Source organism: Planococcus citri, chromosome 2 (assembly GCF_950023065.1).
Source record: "Planococcus citri chromosome 2, ihPlaCitr1.1, whole genome shotgun sequence".
NCBI classification, from domain to species: domain Eukaryota; kingdom Metazoa; phylum Arthropoda; class Insecta; order Hemiptera; family Pseudococcidae; genus Planococcus; species Planococcus citri.
In genome coordinates, this window is record NC_088678.1 from 41,753,473 (window position 1) to 41,775,493 (window position 22,021).

Below are 22,021 nucleotides of genomic sequence, written 5' to 3' on the forward strand. Positions count from 1 at the left end.
ATATGCCTTCAATAAACATCACCCAGACCCAACATTTTTCAAAAAAGGCGATTGGGTTTTAATGGCTTTATCAATACAATCGATTCAGGAGCTCAAAAACAAGGTTCAGACTGAATCTCAGAATTCCACTTCAGTTTGATCAAATTTTGAGTTTTTTGTAAAAAATGATTCAAATTGGAATTTTATTTCTTAAAAAAATGAAAAATGAAATTCAGCTCCTAAAATTTAGTCTAAGGGGTTGCGTATTTTCAGGTGCTTTTTGAATTATTCTTTGCCTATAGTTCGAAAAATTTTCAGTTGGCTGCAGGGAAATATACCACTCCTTTCTTTTCAGGAGAAAATTAATTTTAATTGTTAAATGTTTCGTAATTTGAATTATGAAATCGAGATCCTATTGTTCATTTAGGAAAATTTTCCTATAATGAAAATTAGTATTTTTATATGTTTTTTAGCTATCATACTCATGGAAAAACTTTTTCTAATATTTGCTGCCCATTTGCCTGACAATTTTACGTATGTAAAAGCATTAAGATTTCAAAAAAAAAAAAATCTTCATCAAATCACAAATAACTTTTTGCTTGAAACTTTTGCAGCATTCAACTTTTTCCATCTTTGAAATGTTGTTAAAGCTTTTTTCTTCCTCCCCTCCTCATCAAAGAATTATAAATCGACCTTGTTTTGAATACAAGAAAAAAAATGATATTACAAATTTAAATAAATACCGAACTCAGAGTAGGTACACTACTATAAATATACCCATACCAATGTTGAAATTCTAAAGATGGAATTCGATCCGGGTGTAATGCACGTCTACATAGTACGTAATACGTATGCTGTGTGGCATGGCGTGCTCACTCGAGTACGTATAAAAAGAGTTATATAGAGAGAGGTAACGAGCTTCTTACAAGTTTAAGTTTCTTTTAAGGAATTCGTTTGGGGTGTACGATCAAAGGAAAAGCGAATACGCGAGATAATTACGTCCGAAAGGTTGTCTAATGTCTACACTTAGTAACTATACTTGTATCTTTTTCGATTTCGCCTTCCGAATTAATTACATTTTTCGTGTAGAACTGCTGCAGTCGCTCATGCGTACGTATCAGAAGCAAACTTAAGCTAACAAAAGCTAAAATATTCGAGTTGTGCGCCCAAAAAAGACGAAAAGTCCAATCTCAAGTAGTTCTTCTTATACTCGCTCCAGCTCCAAGCATAATATCTTCTCAGCAGTATGAGGCTGCAGGGTTTATTACTTTTTACACTCAGTATACGTTTGATAAAATCTATAAATTACGGATTAAGTGCAACGAATTGTACGGATTTAGGGTTCACGCAGCCGAGTCAACTGTGAGAAAGTTTTCGATAAGTGTGGTTTTTTTTTGCAAAAAAAAGTTTCCCAAGAAGGAGTTTTTCGTCGTGTTTTTTTTTTCTATCACCAAGTTTCTTAACGTCTTTAAATATTGTAGACGATCATTTCTATATAAAGTAGATATTTCATTACACGCCGTTAAAAAGGGGCAAAAATTCACTATAAGGAGGGAGTTGAGAACGGGATTTTTATTTTTATTTTAATGAAGTGTGAAGATGTGTGATTACCGAGAGTTATTTCAAGATGTTGCTGATCGGATCACGATGGGAAATTCTCTTCATTAAACACGTGCCACGTGAACGATGAACGCTCGTGTGGAAACTTAAAACCGCGATCGCGATACCGCTATTGATATTATTGAAAGCTTTCTTCAATATGTACGAGTATTACACTTATTTTGATATCTTGAAAACGCACTTAAAGTGTTCAATTTTGGGTTTTGGAAAGAAAGTTGTGTATCATCGCGTGGCCAACATATTAAAGGGTATTTTATCGAAAAAGAAGGGCGATGAAAAGCAGTTATTCGCTGACTTTGTGGAAAGTAATATGGGTAGGTAGACGATAAGGGGTGTGGTGTGGCCATTTTATTCTACGACACCAACGAAGCAATTCATCCTCTTCGGGGAAAATAATAACCTTAGCATAGTTGCACTTGCACTCCCAAGTACCCCTTTTTCGACCTCTAGTGCGGACTTCCAATCCATTTAGGTGAGAAAAAAATGGGCAAATGGTTATTTTTTCGCTTTTTATAGCGAGACGATGATTTAAGAATTGCTGCCGATAGCATCCGTTACAGGAGACAAATATTAGTGAAAAAGTGACTTTATAGATGGAAAGGGGAAGGGAAGAGGGTGATGCTTATTGATAATTATGAATACCTATATTATGTAAACGCTTATATAAATTTTTTTTTAATTAATTTTTTCATCTTTTTTCTTGCAGATCTAAAGAAAAAGAAGAATGGGAAACAGCCGGCTCCCATCGAGTTAATTACAATAAATTCAAGTCGTCGGCGAATAAAGTAAGTTTAATTTTTTTTCCCCTTGAATACATGTACATACTATACCGGGTGTCCTAGTTTGATTCGATGGTAGAAATTAAAGTCGTCTTTATGACATTGGTCTGAATTCAATTTTTTTATCGACGTCTCTTCAGTGGACTATAAATTATAAAGACCATCTGTCATTGACTCCCAACAGCTCACCATGTCACTTGATGTTTATGGAGTGGACATAGATATGTTTTTTGCGCTGGCCAGAGGTCTGTCTGAAATTTGAAATTTTGGAAAATGATAATTCTACTGAGTTCTTAATTCCATGTCAGCCATTTAAAACCTAGGGAAAAAATAATGTAAAGTCAAACTTTCAAACGCTGGAAAAAATCACCAATTTCAGAAATTTCTACTAACATTTAAGTAGACTTTGAATATCAAGTCTGACTTTAATTTAAGAAATCAGAAAATAAATCATTGAATTGCTTAAATTATGTCAAACTTTCAAAAATGAATGATTTAAAAATTAGCATGACAAGAAGACGTTGCCCCATATTTTTGGTAAATTACTAGTAATTCAAATTTCTAGTAAATTACTGGTAAATTACTGGTAATTTTTAGTAAATTACTGGTAATTTTTAGTAAATTACTGGTAATTCTTAGTAAATTACTGGTAATTCTTAGTAAATTACTGGTAATTCTTAATAAATTACTGGTAATTCCTGGTAAATTACTGATAAATCCTGGTAAATTACTGGTAAATCCGGAATTCCTGGTAAATTTCTGTTAAACTACTAGTAAATTACTGCTAATTTGGTAATTACTGGTAATTTTTGATAATTACTGGTAATTTTTGGCAATTTTTTGGTTTGCTGATAATTTTTATTAAATCACTACAAAGTTTTGGTGAATTACTGCAAGTTTTTTTTAAATTTTTGTACTTTCTGTCAATTTTAGAAAAATATGTCGACATTGTGTAAATTTTTCACTAAATTTTACATATATATAAGACGTTGTTGTTTTTTTTTCAAAAAATTGAATAACTTTTGGATTTTTTACACAATTTTGATAATTTTTAGTCACTAAAATTCATAAATTTGCTGTAGCAAAATTCTGTGCTGTGCTGTGCTCCCAAAGAGTTCAAATTTTGACATGGATAATAAATATGTTTCTTGAGCAGGATGTTTGTCTACTAGTTGGGTTTTCTGACGCTTGAAAACTTGAAGTGAAAAATTATTGAACTCTTGCAGGAAATTGAAAAAATTACCTAAACCCCATAATTTGAGCTAATTTGATCTTACAATATCCGGTCTGGCTTCTGAGAATTTAGATAATGAAGTTATTCTAGGCGTATGGTTGTTTTTGTGTACTAAAGCACAAAACTGAGATTCGTTTGAAAATTTAGTTTCAAAGTTCACATTCCTGGTACCTTACCTACCTAGATCTAACCTCGCGTCACATTTTCAATTTTAAAACTAGATCGTACACATGTAGGTTGTATATAGGCTACAAAATATGCTAATAAATTCTACGTATGTAAATCTGAGCGATGTTCACGCAGGCCTGCTGACGATGCAAACTGGGACACCCGGTATACATAATTACGTACATCTAAATGTAGACGTTTTGTCGAGGATGCTAATTGAGTTAACGAGTTGGCGCATTTAATCAGCGTGCTCGAGCGTTATAAGTTGTAAAGTTGAACACGATTAATTTTCTGTACGATTTCTTCGACGAAAACCGTGTAGGTCTTTGGGTATAGTACTATATACGATAAGATATAGCGGATGGATAAGGTGATTCGAAAGTTTTCTGGCTCTCGTTACAAACGCCACCTTACACCGCCTTGCTCACGGAGTTCTTGTTGCCGCTATTTGTATTTAATGTTTATAGATAGAAGACTACTACGTAAGCAAATGTAACGAGGCCAGCAAACAATTTTTAATTTTTCGAGATGTGATTTAAAGAAGAAACTTACAGGAGTTTTTTTTTCTTTGTTGTATTTACAGAACAATTTAGACGACGATGATGTTTTGCCTACGAAACACTTTTCGTGTCCGGCAACTGTACATGTGATGGAGTTGAAGAAGCTTATCAGACTGAAATATAATTTAGAAGACGAACATAAGGTAAAGTTTAGTTTTGTGTTTTTAAAATTTGATTATTTTTTTGACCTTTGAGCGTTGAAGGGAAGTACCTAGTATATACCTTATCATAGATTTTTTTCGTAAAAGGTGTCGCTTCGGGGATACCTTATGAATGTCTCACTGCCTCTGCCTTGGTTATTCTGTTCAACTGATTTGTTTTTAATATGGTCATGCTGTCGTTACATTTACAAAATTATGGAAATGGGATATACCTATATCTATTCTTTCATACCATGAAGCGGATGCGGTTTCATGAATCGCTTGCTTTTTATCGTGGTATAATTCTAACGTCTCGTAATAGTCATATGAGAGCGAAGTTGTACTCTGGCTCCGATGGCTGTACTAAGACAATCTGTATTACACTGGACATCGAATGCGGATAACCTCGATGCTACGTCATCGTTCATTATTATGAAGCTTTTTCATAACTTTAAGTGGATAAACTCGCGTGTCGTTTCAACTCCTTTGTTGGCTATATAAATGACACGATATCTTTCTATCGAGTTTTTCATGAATGTATAGGTGAGGTAGGTACTCGTGTATTTAGCTTTAGCTACCTAAAAAGGTGTGTATTTGCGGCGATTGAAGATATGTGTATGTAGATGAACATCACTATCCTAGGTCCAGGTACACGAACATGTGCACTGCAGTGGTTGTACATCATAAGACATACATACATAGTGATGTAATAATTTTGTAGCAAAAAGAATGAGTTTTTTCTGGCCTCGGAACGTTGTACGGGTTCACAGCTCACGAATGAATAAGTATTACACTACACGAGGCAAAGTGCAAGAGGCATTCGATATTCGATACACGAGGATTTAGCGTTTAATGTTGACGATGCGTTTAGTGTGCTTGTGCGGTAATGAGATTATATGGCGTTATGTCGGCCTGCTTTGGCATTAGAGTGTATGTTCAACTACATACATATACGAGTACTATTCGACATGGTGGAATATTACGCGATAAAAGGCGGATTTCCAACCAAGGTGGAGGCAATTTCGATAGGTGACCTTAGCTAGACCTATAGACGCCAGTCAGCTTCGTGTATACGAGCTGGTTTTTTACCATATACCTTCCTATCGAACACGAAAGGGTTGATTTATTTTACTATACTGTATACTTAATAGGATAGGTCGTCTTTGTCTTTGTTTTTTTTTTTTTTTTTTTTTTTTTAGAAAATTAGAGGGCGATTGGAAATGAGCTGTGGGAAGGCTTCAAAACACCGAGGGAGACATTTTGGGGGCACTGATTTAGACCGTTACTTTTGTACCAAAATTTCAAATTTTGGTAGTCTAATGTCAAATGTGTAATTGTTTTCTTTGAAATTTTCACCAACAAGGGATCGTATCAGTCGGCTTGACTAGGCCACTGAGTTGAGTCACACACTCAAAATTTTTGGTCACAATCTTCTGAGGAGTTCTCCACAAGTTATTTCCAATTCACCTTCCAATTTTCAAAAAAAAAAAAAAGAAGAAAGGTGAAGGACGGTTGAACGCTTGGGTTTCAAAACGTACTGAATGCAAAAAGTGTAATTTTTCAGGAATAGGAAAAAATTGTTGAAAAGCTTATACTTGATTGGGTGTTCAAAGAAGTTTTTTTCCGAGTTAAAAGGCAAAAAGTTCAAAACACAAACCCAAATTCACTTATTAGTCTCATTTGGTACGTTTTGAAAAAAAAAATGAAAAATCTGATTCCCTTTGTATCAACACATTGCTCATTTTTTCATGATGACTTTTTTCAAAAATTAAATTACTCGATAAAATGACGCACCAGATCACAATCACAACACAAAACGTAGGAAAAAATTACCAATGTGTTTAAAAAGTGGGAATCAAATTTTTCATTTTTTTTTCAAAATGTACTAAATGCTCATTTTGTTTCTAAACGTACTAAATGAATTTAAAATCTGTATTATAGATGGATTTTAGTACGTTTTTACAAAAAATGACTGCACCATTCAATCCTGGTGGTCAAAAAATATTGAAATTCATCAAAAGTTTGTTTTGATGAAAAGTCACCATGATCATTGATCATTTCTTTTCCAATTCTGCTAATTCCTACATTTTCAAAAATTAGTTTAACCGGCCGACCGCAGCACCGTGACAAATGTCACAAACCGGTCTCTTCCTGCATTTGCTCCGCAGGAACGAGTGATAAGAGGGTGGTAACGATTCCTGATACGTTTGCATATGCTCTGCCGTTAATTTGTCGCGTTGAGCAAGTTGCCTACTGTTTTAGTTGAAGAGACAAAAAATTTTGAACAATAATTCTTGTACACGTCAGAAGCTTGAAATTTTTTGCCCCTTTAATTAAAAGGATAGGCAAATTGCTGTGCACGAGGAAATTGGTCATGGACACGAAATTATGAGTGAGGTGTCAATATAATTCCGTTTTGTTTTTTACTTTAAAAAAATAAAAATATCAATAAATGTGAGAATTACACATTTTTTGTCTAAAATTTTTGCCCTTTGAAATAAAAAAGTTGGCAATATGCTCAACATAAGAAATTGATGGCCCAACCTTTACGCACCCCTTCTGAATATCAATGCCATGCCATGTTTTGTTGTGGCTCAGGAAAATCTATTAGTCGATGACATTTTTTGCATTTTGAGGAGCTGGGATTTAAATCACTTGGGTTTTCAAAAGGGTACCGATTATTCACAGTGTCCATCTGTCCATCCTAGGAGGAGAGACCTCTCAGGCCCTGCTCTTTGAATTTCAATATACCTACTTATGATAGAAGTTGCTAATTGTAGTCAATTACTTGAAATTTTTATAAAGGTACATATTGACAAAAAAAATTGGACTACTTCCTGCAATAATTTTGAAATTCTCATCGTCATCATTTTTCAACGTTGGTGAAATTTTTGGAAATTTCATAAGCTTAAACTTTGTGACGTTTGATGAGCACATTCGTTTTAAAAATTTGATGTAGGTAGCATTGAAAAGAAAATATGAAAAAATACTAATATTTGGCTTTGGGCCAATAATTGTCCATTTCGATTTTTTGAAAATTTCCAGCGATTCAAAAATATTTTTAAGCATATTTTTGAAAAATAATTTTTAGTTTTTTTTCATTCATGATGTTTCAATTATTCTACCTATTTCAAAAAATACTATTGAATAATAATTTTCAGTTTTTCCAAACTTTCCAAGAAACATTAAAATTGTTGTTATACATATACATAATTATTTTAAAGTAGGCATTTTCACATTTTTTTTTGCCAATGTTTTTGTAGGGTAAATGCAGGTAATGTGGGGTACATAGACTAAAACCCTTTTTAAATGTATGTAGAGAAATTGATAAAAAATAAAACTTTTGGTGACATTAAAATAAAGTTCAATTCAATCATTATTCATTTACCTTAGCTGCAATTGTTTGAAACAATTCAATTTCCATTCTTTTAATTATTACAATTTCTTCTTTTAAGAAACACGTTCCTCAGTCTTTGCTACTTTTTTTGAGTTCGAATATATTTTTTTATAATGATCAATTTTTTAAATATTTCCTAAATTATTCAATTTTTTCTTTTTTTGAAATTTGAAAAGTAATGTGGGTAGATGGTCGTACATTAAGTGCATGTTTGAAACTTGAAGAAGGACGGGGGAGGGCTTTAACGTGTCCTCAACATATTTCTGTGCAAGTTTATTTTTGTTTCAGTTCATTTGGTGTCTTGTTTTGTTTTTAGAAATTTTGATTAAGTAAAACTGATCTATCTTTAATGTACACTCTATCAATTAAGAATTATACAAAAGAATTTCAATGTAATGTAGGTACATAATTTACTAATACGATTGGTGACGAATTTGATTTCAGGTTGAATTATTCTACAGAAGGGAGTCTCTACCAGATGAATATTCCTTGATGGATATCGCCTATATTTACGCTTGGAAAAGAGTAAGTAGAGTTTCACTGTTTCAAAAATTACGATATTTATTGCTCAAAAGTTATACATAATACATATATTTTTACGTGAACTTATCATTCTTGGAAGGGTTCCCGCAATGCAAAAAGATCGAATTCTTGTTCATTGAATCATAATCGAATCGAAATAAACGTTTAAATTTTTCACCGCAACCAGATTATTCATGCCGAATCTGCCAACACCCCACCTCAGAAGGGCTTTTTTCTCAATTTAAAATATTGCTGTATTTTTGTATTCGTTGCGTACGTATTTGTTGTAGGCCTGGTGGTTTGATTTAGCCTCGAGAAATGGTAATTTAGTTAACTTAGTTGAAAGCTTTTCGGAGTTTTCCTAATTTATCGCGTGTAATTTGAAATTTCGTTACGATGTTAGGTATAACATCAGCACGCGCACACGCGCAGCACCGCCCGCGCCATCGCCACAGCGAGATTTATGACTGAATTTGTCTCGAATGGGAGTCGAGTGGAGATTTCAAATATCTACTAGTTTCTGTTACCCTAGGATTTTGTCAGAAAGTGGAAAAAGTTTGATTCTTGTTTTATTGGGAGAATTTTTATTTTTTCATGCTGGATACTTGTACTAAATTTTAAATGGGTAATGGATGGTATAATTTTATGGATCGATCGAATACGCTGTTAAATATTATAAAATACTTATGCTTATTAACTTACACGCGGTTCAACTATTCGAGCAATAATTTATTATTCATTTTTACCCCTCTTGGTATTGAAACCGTTCCCCTATTTTATTTAACCACGTACCCTTTTCGTGCTCACGCGTATTATCAAGAAACCAACGGTGTAGAGTCTAGTGTTTGATATGGATATGAATTTAATTGCTATTACTCGTATCTAGTCGAGCAATCAAGAAAAACCACCGGGCGATGTATTTATAGCGTTTATTGTTTCCTGTGGTTTGATTTGATCGCGTTTGTTGAGCTTTTCAACGTTTAAAATTAATCTAATGGAAAATTAAATGGATATAAAAGTGAGGCAGTTTTTTTATTCGTTTTTTCTCGAGACGTAAATTTATCACTGATTTCCGTTTGGAATTGCAATATTTTGCATGAGAGGGGACAAATTTTTTGGAGCATTTTTTTTTTTAATTTTCAAAATTATATCTACATTTTCAATAATGAATTTTGCCCTCCGGTGCAAATTCTTGGTTCGTTTAAAAATTATATGTTTTTTCTAGTTTTTCCCTGAAATTTCTATTTAAAAAAAGAAGAAAATAACACTCGTAAATTCCAAATAGGGAGAGATCGTTCATTGTACAGGGTGTCCACAAGACTGGAAAACCTGGAAAAGTCAGGGAATTTCGTAATTTTCACCCAAAATCCCTGGAATTTTAAAAAAACGATCAATTGCAAATTTTGGATAAGGACCTGTGATGAAAGAAAAACGTTATTTTTTACTTCTCGAAAGACAAATTTTCAGAAGCTTTTGCCCTCGTTTCGCTCGGGCTTGTTTTTTCTGTTTCGAAGGCAAAATGAACATTTCTAGATAATAAAAATCAAGTTTTGAAACCAAAAAATGAACTCCTCACAAAAAAAAACATCGTTTTTATGCATCTTGAAATACAAATTTACAAGAGCTTTCGCCCTCGCTTGGGCCTGTCCTGTTTTCTTTGTCATTAACTTCCTTCCAAAAAAAGCATCATTTAAATTCTAAAATTTTAAAAGCCAAAAAAAACTACTTGTCCTCGCATGAAAAAAACCTCGTTTTTATGCCTCTCGAAATGCAAATTTTCAGAAGCTTTCGCTCGAGCCTGTTCCCTTTTCTTTTTCCAAAGTAACTTCTTTCAAAAAAACATCATTCCAATATTAAAATTTAAGAAACCAAAAAATAAACTCTTCGCATTAAAAAAAAACTCGTTTTTAGGCATCTCGAAATGAAAATTTTTAAAAGTTCTAGCCCTCGCGGGCTAATTTGTTTCTCATTTTAAAATAGAGACAAATTTCATGTTTTCAGGCCTCCAAAAATCCAGAAAAAAAAAAATTTATAAGTCATACGAATATTGTATACCTAAATTGGCCAAAATTGATGCATGTTTTATTTATTTATTTATTTTTAATTTAAAAAGTTGATAATCGAAGTTTAGCTGTTTTTTATATCCGAAGAAGTATCTAGTTCGAAGAGAAGCTTATGAAATAAAATTACCCCCCCCCCCCCAATCCTCTTTAATTAAAGTGTGGGGTAAGCATAGAAAATTTTTAAAAAATTCTCCGGAAAAATGGCAAAATTGGTCTGGAAAACCTGGAAAAGTCAGGGAAAATCATTTCCAGAAATGAGTGGACACCCTGTTGTAACTGGATAAGACCGATCCATCAAAATATGAAAATTGTTTAAATTGATTTCTTTTTTCAAACTCTCAAATTTTTTTGTAATTATCTACCCATATGTCAATTTTTTAAAATTTCGTATGCATATAAAATTTTAAAATTGAGGAAACACTTGTGAAAAATCTTTTTTTTTCAATTCAAAAATGTAAAGGAGATTTGAAAAAAATTTGGCAATCAATTTTTGGGAGAGGGGTGTCGATTTTTGAACTTATGGGTAGTTGAATTAATTTATTCATTCATGGTTATGAAATCTACCCACTCCTATTTGGTTTTTTCTTTTAGAACAAAACATTTTGTTGAAATCGAGTGCATTAGGTGAAATTACAATTTTATATTTCACAATACTTCGTATTGTTTTGTTGTTATGTTTTCGTATTCTTCGCGGTCATGTTCATGAAAGCTAATATGTAAAGTGTGGAATGTGCCAGCGGCAAGTTACGAGTATTTGCATTATTTTTCCTTTCCTTTTATTTTTTGCTGTTATACGTCATATAAGATGGCAGTATAAGGATAATCTGTTTTTTCTCGCTTTCTTTCTTCTATTTCGAATAAACAATACACAGAGAAAAACTAGCGTTCTGGAGCAAAAAATCTGTTTTTTTTTTTTTTTTTTTTTTTTGTTGCAAAAGCTAAAACTTCTTTGTGAAGTAAAATGTAAAATAAAATAAAATAATACGAATGTCTATGTAGGTAGAAGATATACTGGTACAAAAGAGCAAAAAGTCATCCGACGACGTAAATGTTTATTCCATTGGTATGAAATCCAACAAAATAGAATTTTGTTTCTTATAATAATTAGAGCAATATACTTACTTAATTAATTTTATTCAAAATTGAAAAAAATTATTCCATTTTTTGACACGCTGCGAAGAGCCAGAGAGGAAATACGCTTCGACGAGTACGTCCAATTTTATGGGTTAAAACCACATTTCTCGGTTCGTTGTGTACAACTACGTTGCAATCTGTGCGGAGAAAGAGGAAAGGGACTGTGAAACAAGCTGCGAGGGATGCTGGCTGGCGTATTTTCCATTAATCATAGGCTTGGAGATCGTTTATTCGCTATTAGCTTCGCGAGTCTGTGTGTCTGTGTATAGATTTATGTTCGAATCTCGAATACGATGAATGGTGAAAAGATTATTTATAAACGCCGGGGGTGGAATGAAATAAAATGAGAAATAGTGTCCTATCAAACGGCTACCATATTCACTTTTTGTTTTAATATTCAAAGTGCCAGTAGTTCGGAATACTTTTTAAAAAATGAAACAATTCAATTTTGATGATTCTTTCCTGATGATACCGCCTTGTACCTAAAGTAGAAGATTGTCTGGCGTTTAATGGGACACCCTGTACACAACATATTATACCTAGTATTTGTGCACGTATTGCAGCGTAGATACGAAGCGTGGAAATCTCCTATCAAATTTGATTCGGCGCTGCGTTGTGGTTTTGTGGGCGCATAAATGAGCGCATTCTCTTTTTCTATCTTTATTTTTCTCTCCACAAGATGATATCGACGAGAAGCAGAATGAGCATAATCGAATGTAGTGTATGAGTGTAAAGAGGAATATAAAGGAGAAAGAAAGGACTTTTACGTAAAGGGCACAATTTTGAAAACGAGAACTTGTGCTCTGATGGAAGCTGAGGTGCAGGCGGCGGCATAATGCCGATGGGAAAATAAGGAAAACTGGAAAGAACAAGAAGAAGGAAGAAAAAGCAATACGAAAAGAGTGCCGGCTTGGCAGGAGTTTTTCAAAGCAGAGCAGAGTGCTGCGCTAACATTGTTGTAACTGTGGTATAGAAGAAGACAAGAAGATCCTGTAGAAGGGAATCGAAGACCACGATGATGAGGTGTAAGAGAAAAGGAAATGAAAGAAAGAAAAAGAAGGAGTGTAGAAAATATAAAGGCAACCAAGCGAGAAATGCTCCCTTCGTGTCTGGCTCATCATCGCGCCACGCCGAGCTATGTGTTGATGTTGGTGAAGTTCTGTTTCTATTATTCGGGGTAGATTATCCTATACATATATAGCCCGAAGCTACCCCCAGAAATAATAAACAAAACAACCCTATATGCATTTACGTTATTACTTTATATTAGTACCTACCTACATAGTCAAGGTTTCTTGTTTATGCTTCAGTAACAGTATTGGTGTTTTTGATGGTAAACTAATGTATGATTGGTTTGTTTTGTGTGTTGCAGAATTCGCCGATGAGACTTTATTACAAAATAAATATCTTAACGACTGTCACGGAACCTGCGGATAAAATAGCGATGGATGCAGTCGAACATGATTCTAGTCAATTGTCCCCTGCTTCAGAACAGGAGCAAGCTGTTCTCAAAAACGGCAACGAGTTAGATGTCGATGAAGACAATAAGGTTGACCTAATCAACGGTGATACCGTCAAACGGCCCGGTACTCCTACATCTCCCAGTGCCACTGCATCAAAAGTAAAAGAAAATATTGCAGAAGGCTGCAAAGGAACTAGTACAAGCATTAATGGGACTGCAAGTGCTGAAAAACTTCCTCTGTTGAGTAAAATTGTCAATATAAACTCGAGTAATCCTTCAATATCATCCAAAACTCCCAGTGCCAAGTCATCTCCAGTATCAACGATGACAACGGGCAAAACCGCTTCTGCCAAATATAGAAATACCACTGCTGATAAGAAAGAAGCTATTAGATTGAAACTAAAATCAACGGTGTCAAATTTGAAACCAATTTCTTCAGAAGCAAAGAATCCAACTCCTATTAGATCATATCTGTCAATATCATCCATATTGAGTGACTTTGATAAACCTGAAGTTTCAAAGAAACAATTGCCAAAACATCCTCGTAAACCATCCGAAGATAGCAATAATGTCTCAAGTAACCTGGAAACACCGGATATGAAACCATCTTTAGTACCATTAACATCAACTGAATCAGTGCCAAAGACTACCTCTGCTACAACTACTAATAATTCTGCAAGTAATCATTCGAGTTTGGCACTTGATGCAAATTCTTTGAAACCCATTGTTCCTGAAACAGTAGTAAACCAACCAGTTCCATCAGTAGTTGCAAAGACTGAACCAATGTCCAATATTGCAAATGCTGGCAGAAAGACGCCTGTAGTGATTGGTAGAAAAAAATCGACAACAAATAGTGGTTGTGTGAAAACCCTCAATTCTTCAATTACTCATGCAAATTCGACACCTGATAAAAACTTGCTGAAGCCTATCGTTGCTGAGCCAGTAGTAAGCCAACCAGTTTCATCAGCAGTTGCAAAGACTGATCCTGTGTCCAGTATTGCAAATACTGGCAAAAATACACTGATAATGACTGTTAGAAGAAAATCTAACCAGAGCGGTGTTCCAATGGTGGTGGTATCAGTACCGAATGGTAGCATAAATGGTAGGAAAACTCCTGTGTCATCTGGAAGAGCTCCAAGTCCTAGTGTAAAAATCTCTGTACCTGTTGAAACTCCTAGCCCAAGGACAGAAGTTCCTGTGAAAAGTTCTGGTTCAAGTACCAAAATATCTGCTCAAAGCACCGCTAATAAAGCTCTTGTGTCAGACCAGAATTGTGATGGAAAGACCACCGTGTCAGCTCCCGATAATGCTACAATTCCAGTGTCAGCTGCAAAAAGTACCAGTGCAGAAACTGCCATGTCAACTTCATTGTCATTGCCAAGTCCCAATACCAAAGTACCTGAGTTGACGTCAGCATCATTGTCAAGTTTTGTATCATCATCTTCATCATCCTCACCAAGTTCTGGTATGAAGACATTGCCGTTGACTTCAGTCTCTTCATTGAATTCTGATATGAAGACATCATCAACTTCTGTGAATGTGTCATCTACACCAAGTTCTGGTGTACAAACATTGACATCAACTTTAGCACCTGTGCCAAGCGCTGAAATGATAACCTCACCATCGGCATTGAATTCTGATGCAAAACCACCAACATTGACTGCAGCATCTGCACCATGTTCTGATGTAAAAATACCTTTGTCTACTTCAGTACCTGCAACTGGCTCTGATTTAAAAACATCAACGGTGACTTCTGTGGCTACATCATGTTCTGGTGATAAAACGCCATTGCTGACTTCATCATCTTTGCCCAGTCAAGTGACTTCAGCATCTTTAACAAGTCATCATACCAAAGTATCAACATCTACTTTGATATCCTCGCTAAATGCTGGTACTAAATCTTCAACGCAGACTTTGGCATCCTCATTTTCTAAGACGTCGGCATCAACTTCTGTATTTTCATCAAGTTCTACTACTAAAACATCTACATCCACTTCATCACCTGTACCCAGTCCTAGTAGAAAGGTACCATCTCTAACTTCTGTATCAATGCCCAATGTAAATTCGAAGACTACTACAGTTCCAACTATGACAACTGTATCTTCGGCAATTGGTAGCCATTCGAAAACATCAGCAGAATTGTCAGCAGCTAAGGTGGTTATTGGTTCATCATCAACTCCAGGCATCATTCCCTCTAAAGTGTCTGTCAATTCAGTTGTGCCAGCACAATCAAAAGTCACTTCAGCAACAGCTCCGACGCGAACAACCATTAGCGGCATCGCAACATCCAAATCTGCTCCAACCACGGTCACTTCATCGATGAAATCTACGCCAATATTTACTTCAATATTGCCAATGACGAAGATGAAACCGCCTCCTCCTCTAGTAGCAACGTCGTCTAAGGTACCAATTTCATCTAACAAAACAAATACTACTTCTTCAATGGTTGCAACGACTAGTTTAGCTAAATCGTTATCAATTCCTTCTTCGACTTCGATTTCATTATCAACAAAGTCGCTCCCTCCGCCGCTTATTACGCTTACATCGACGTCAACCACATCAACATTGGTTACATCCAAAGAGTTGGCCGCCTCACAATACATACCAGCCAACACGAAAATACCTTCTTCTCTAGAGATCTCATTTACCAACTCCAAAGAAATGTCCAAGCCATCGCCAGTAAGCAGCTTACAAAAACTGGTTCAACATAATTTCACCAACAATGCCCCTCTAGCCAACGGCACTCCTAAAAGTAATCATATTATCGGCAAGAAGTCTTCTTTGGATGATAAAGTAGGCGTTAAACGAGCTTTCATTGATGACAAGAAATCCAAAGTAGAACCTGAGATAAAGATGAGCAGGCAGAGCAGTGAAACGTTATCCGTTTCTACCAATGCAGCTGCTCCCAAAAAGGTATTCTCGCCTAACATTCTACCTGAGGTATCGATCACTTTGAATCCACATCCGGAGCAGAACAAACGTATTACTCCTGAGACATCCTACGATGTATCCTGTTTCAAACCTAACGATTCCGTCGCCAATAATATCCCTCCGCTGACTCCTATCAACGCTCCAATGTGTAAAAACATTCAAAATTCTCCTATAAAAAATCTAAACAAGAAACTACCGAGCAACGGAGTTCGCATCATTAGAAATTCTTCCTCATCTAGCAACATGGCGAATAAGCTGAAACATGGCTTAAATTCAATGGGAAAGCAAAATGGCGAACCAGAGGTTAAAAAGCCCATGCTAGAAAACGGCTCCCAACATAACGGTGCCTTTGAATCGATGAATGGTAAACAGAAGTCATATTCTCCGGCGGAATCTGCTTCAAGCCCTTCGAAATCGACTGAAACTAAGACTCCTTCGCCAACGTCCGTCAGAAAGGAAGCCAGACATCAAGGTATACCTAAGCTAATCGATATCAACGCTGCTCAGTATTCGAAACTAATCACTCAAGATGCTAAAGCGAGATTGCAATTCTTGAAAAACACCTTGTATGTAAATCCGTCAGCTGAACCAGCAGCGAATTCGGATAACGTTCTAGATCTATCATCGCCATCTTCCAGTAAAAGTCCATCTTCAGATAAATCTGAACCATCACCGGAGAAACGAAAGCTTATACCTTCTGTGCCACCTCACATGATACCTGTAACGATGGCTAAAAACGATACCAAATCTTCTGCAACCAAAACATCGCCAACGTTATCGAAAATCGAACGGAAACCGTCTCCCATCGCTAAGCTAGACAAGTCTCCGGCTCGTAAAGCCGATTTTCGACTAGATAACGGATCGCCATCGACCCCGATATCCCGATCGCCGCATTCGCCGATGTTCCCCAAAAATCCCTCGCCTATGGGACCGTTACACTTGAGCCCACCTTTGAATCCAGCTCTTGCGATGAATTTTCTTCATCCGCAGCAGTACAGTCGGGAATTGATGTGGTTGATGGATGCTATCCAAAATGGTCAGTTACCATCGCATCCACTGATGCATCAAAGTCTTAAACCGCCTGCGCCGACGTCCGAGGCTGCGTTTCATGTTAAAAAATAGTTATTTGTTCTTCACCCGTCCCTCCATCTTGTAATATCAAATGGTGTTGATCAGTGAACCCAGTTGTTTTGTTTAATACGCTTAAAATTACATTTTTTCTTTCTTTCGTTTTGTTTGCAATTAGTTATCGTGTAAGTAGTCGAATAGATACGTATGTGTGTAAGGTGCTTTTTCTTCGGTATACCTATAAAACTTGTATTTTGTTGGTGTTGAAAATTTCAAGTCTGTCATGATGTATACGATGAGCCTATGTGCTTGTGTAAATCAATTTTGAAGTTATTTCTCTATGTGGATTAGGTTTTTTAGACGTGACTTTTTTATTATTTTTTTCTTATTGAGTATCAATCAAGTATACCTACCCACGTATTTTATGATGGTTTACTGAATGTGATATTATTTTGGTACGCGAATCGAACGACCTTAATTTTTTTTCATTTCTTTCACAATCAAAATATTCAAAGGACTGATTTTTTCTGAAAATGAATTTTTCGTTCCCGACCAACTAAGTATGACGGTTTATTATTCGTATTTTGATTTCGTGTGTTACAATAAATATGCAAACCGGCACGGAAAAAAAAAAGTATAGGTAATTTTTATTATTTTAGCACAATAACCGGATCCCATTCGAAAATACAGTAGAATTTATTTTAGAACTTGGTATTTTCAACTGGTCACACAAAATTATTTTTAATGTGATGGCATGGTAAAAATTATTCCTCCATAATGACTTTTACTGTACCATGATAGTAAAAATTACACGAACCAATAATGTAAAAATTAATGTGTGGTGAAGAAAGAAATACTCCACTTGAAGTAATTTTTACTATTTGAAAAGTAAAAATTATTCTATCGTAATAATTTTTACTATATTTCAATAGTAAAAATTACTCGAACCAATTGTGTAAAGATTATTAGGCGTTTAAGTAAAAAATGCTCGTTTTGAGATAATTTTTACTGTTTGAGAAATAAAAAGTACTTGTGGTGAGGTAATTTTTACTTTTGAGCAATGATATCAATTTTCAAAATGAAATTTTAAAAAATTAAAATAAAGGGGAAGGGATGTGCAATTTTGAATTTTTATTGCACTGTTGGATTCTACTTGATGTGGAGGATTTTTGACAATTTTAATCCCTAACGAAAATTTCCTAACCTAATGACCTAACGGGGAATCGAACCTGGTACCCTACGGTTTCCTAACTACCTAACTTGACTACTCGGCCATGACCACGCTACTTATGAACGAGGATTAAAAGAACATATTAGTTTGCAAACGCGTGGTGCTATTTCAAATCACATTACTTACTATTTATTGCGTGCAGTTTGATTTGATAGCGCTTTTTCACATGTTTGTGTGTGTACTTTCTATGTTGCTGGTATACCTATCATACTCATAGATTTGCCATTTGGTGTTTGATTGATTCAAATATTTATATAATACATACGTAATTTCTGTTTTATTTCATAACATTCCAGTGTACAGACTAATTTTATTGTTTAAAAGCTTGTGTTGGGAATTCAAGGTTTTTATCAAAGTAGATCGTATATTTTGTTTTCGCAATTTGAAAAAGTTGTTCAACAAATGTTGAATTAAACTGAAGTTGAACCTGCTTAAAGAGAAATAAGAATCAGAAACATAGCGACAGATTTCGAATTATTCTTGTTTACATTTTTACAAAATATCTACGAAGGATGTATGACGAAGTATAAGTAACAAACTACATAATACTAGTCTGAGCAAAAAAAATTTGTGAAAAAATTGCATATGTAGGTATAATTTCATTGGTTGACAAATCGTTTAAAATTCAATTTGGCCGCAGTCAACTATTTTTAAACTCAAAAGTTGGAGTTTTCTAATCGTATTTGCGTAATAATAAGATTGCTACTCGTAAATAAATCAACAACAAAATCGCGTCGAATCGTTAATATCGAAAATATTTTTTGAAAAGGGGGAAAAAATAGAAAAAAAAAAGGCAAATACCTATTCTAACAGTTAGATTAGAAATTTAATAGTTGAAGGAATTTGAAACAAAACTAATTAAATTTTATTTTTGGATGGGAATTCAATCACATTAAAAAAAAAGTTGAATAATTTTGCGAGTTGAATTCTAAAAAGAAAAATAATAATTCAATGCAAAATAATTTTGAAAATACGTTATATTTTCAAATATTTTAAACCAGATTAAGCAGGAAAACAAAAACTTTGAAACGGAATCCCAATTCAATCTAAACTTTTTTGATCTATAAGTATAGGCTATGCTGATCTTGAAACAATAAAATTGATTCTTTTCAGAATTCTGAACAAAACGCTTACAAGGAAAATAAAAAAGGTCAATTTCAAAATGTCAAAAAATTCCAACCTTTAATTGGATTTCAAAAAAATGGATACTTGGGTCTAAGTAAAAACAGATGTTTCAAAATTTAATTTAAAAAAAAAAAAAAAAAAAAAAAAATAAGGTACCTATAGTCAGGGGGCCCGCATAAGGATCACATGCACCCCCCTGCCGATTCTCCGGGACAACTTTTTTCTTAAAGGGGAAGTCCTAAGGAACATTTCTAGCCCTTGTCCTCAAAAAAAAAGTGGCCCTACTTACAAAATGGCGGCCATTTTGATTGACAGGTCAGCCGAAATCGCAGGTTTTGCGTTCCAACATAGGACTTTCACGGAATTTTTTAAACCGTACAAAGGTAGATCGAAAGAGCAGGCAAAAATTCATCACCTGTCAAAATTTCAAGTGTTAAAGTGCCTTTTTCGATTTTTGGTGAATTTTCAAAAATCAAATTTTGGCCAAAATGTGAGAAAAAAATCAAAATTTTACCAAATTGACCTAGAAATCTGAAATTTGAGATATGTCCTATTTTCGACCTGCCAAATCCATTGGAAACGGTTTCAAACCGTTTTGAGCAGTTCTGGAGCCTCCAGCAGATTTTTGAAACTCGAAATTCTCTCAAAATTTCATCAAATGGAGTTGGAAAGCCGAAATTCATTCTGCAAACTAATTTCAATACGCTATGAAGTCGACTGCAGGTGATTTTCAAGTCGTTTTGGAGCCTCCAGCGATTTTTTGAAAATTACTGGAGACTCCAGCAGATTTTTGAAACTCGAAATTCTCACAAAATTTCATCACATGGAGTTGGAAAGCCGAAATTCATTTTACAAACTAATAGGGTTAGCAAGTCAAAATTTACTCTGCAAACTAATTTCAATACAATATGAAGTCGACTGCATGGTGGTTTCAAGTGGTTTTGAAACTTCCAGCTACTTTTTCGAAATTTCAATTCTCCTAAAAACGCGATGAAACTTTTCAAAAAGTCACTGGTGGCTCCAAAATTACTTCAACTCGCCTGAAGTTGTCTTCAGAAGGTGTTAAAATTGAAGTGCAGAGTTAATTTCAGCTTGCTAACCTTATTTTGATGAAATTTTGGAGAAATTTCTGGACCCTCCAGTAATTTTCAAAAAATCGCTGGAGGCTCCAAAACGACTTGAAAATTACCTGCAGTCGACTTCATATTGTATTGAAATTAGTTTGCAGAGTAAATTTCGGCTTGCTAACCCCATTTGATGAAATTTTGGGGAAATTTCAAGTTTCAAAAATCTACTGGACGCTCCAGTAATTTTCAAAAAATTGCTGGAGGCTCCAAAACGACTTGAAAATCACCTGCAGTCGACTTCATAGCGTATTGAAATTAGTTTGCAGAATAAATTTCGGCTTTCCAACTCCATTTGATGAAATTTTGAGAGAATTTCGAGTTTCAAAAATCTGCTGGAGGCTTCAGAACTGCTCAAAACGGTTTGAAACCGTTTCCAATCGATTTGGCAGGTCGAAAATAGGACATATCTCAAATTTCAGATTTCTAGGTCAATTTGGTAAAATTTTGATTTTTTTCTCACATTTTGGCCAAAATTTGATTTTTGAAAATTCACCAAAAATCGAAAAAGGCACTTTAACACTTGAAATTTTGACAGGTGATGAATTTTTGCCTGCTCTTTCGATCTACCTTTGTACGGTTTAAAAAATTCCGTGAAAGTCCTATGTTGGAACGCAAAACCTGCGATTTCGGCTGACCTGTCAATCAAAATGGCCGCCATTTTGTAAGTAGGGCCACTTTTTTTTTGAGGACAAGGGCTAGAAATGTTCCTTAGGACTTCCCCTTTAAGAAAAAAGTTGTCCCGGAGAATCGGCGGGGGGGTGCATGTGATCCTTATGCGGGCCCCCCGACAGGTACCTAAGAGAAAATTTACAGTCACAATTGCGTAATTTTTACTTGGACATAATTTGTAAAAATACCCTTGCAATTGTGTACATCTTTTACAAATTATTTTTTACAGTAAAAAAAAACGCGAATTGATATCAGTAAAAATTACCTACTTTGAATTTTGTAAAAAAAAAATACTATTTAGAATAGGTGGTAATTTTTACTTTTAGCCCAAATTAAAGTGAACTTGAATGATTTTTACTATGAGAACGGTAAATTTTACATGATGTTAGGTAAAACGTATTTTTTGGCCGACATGTAGGCCTATTAATATTGACACAGTAATTCGTGTTTTTCATGTAGTAAGAATTACTCTCACAATGCGTAATATTTACTTAGAAATAATAGTAAAAATTACTTTTATAACTGAGTAATTTTTACTTGGGCAGAATAGTGAAACTTTACTATCCGTGAATAGTAAAAATTGCTGTTACAATCCCAACAGATAATACCACCTGGTGCAGTACTTTTTATTCAATCATACAATTTTATTTTTTACTAGAACAGAATAGTAAAAATTTACCATCCGTAAATAGTAAAAATTACATTGAATTTTGTGAAAAAAATACTATACAGAAAAGTAATTTTTACTTTCATCACGAATTGAACCACACGTTGAGTGATTTTTACTATGAGATTAGTAAATTTTACTATGA

At 34.6% G+C, this 22,021-nt stretch overlaps 1 protein-coding gene across 2 annotated transcripts in view; it reads left to right on the forward strand.

Moving 5' to 3' along the window:
• Positions 1 to 19,564, forward strand: part of LOC135835815 (mucin-2-like) — a 151,018-nt gene extending 131,454 nt beyond the window's left edge. For both annotated transcript variants that reach the window (XM_065350247.1, XM_065350248.1), the window contains exons 6-9: positions 2,306 to 2,384; positions 4,364 to 4,483; positions 8,322 to 8,402; positions 12,969 to 19,564. In XM_065350247.1, coding sequence (XP_065206319.1) covers positions 2,306 to 2,384; positions 4,364 to 4,483; positions 8,322 to 8,402; positions 12,969 to 17,111 — 4,423 coding nt within the window. In that variant the 3' untranslated portion in view covers positions 17,112 to 19,564. The remainder of the gene's footprint in view (positions 1 to 2,305; positions 2,385 to 4,363; positions 4,484 to 8,321; positions 8,403 to 12,968) is intronic.
• The last annotated feature ends 2,457 nt before the right edge of the window (positions 19,565 to 22,021 follow it).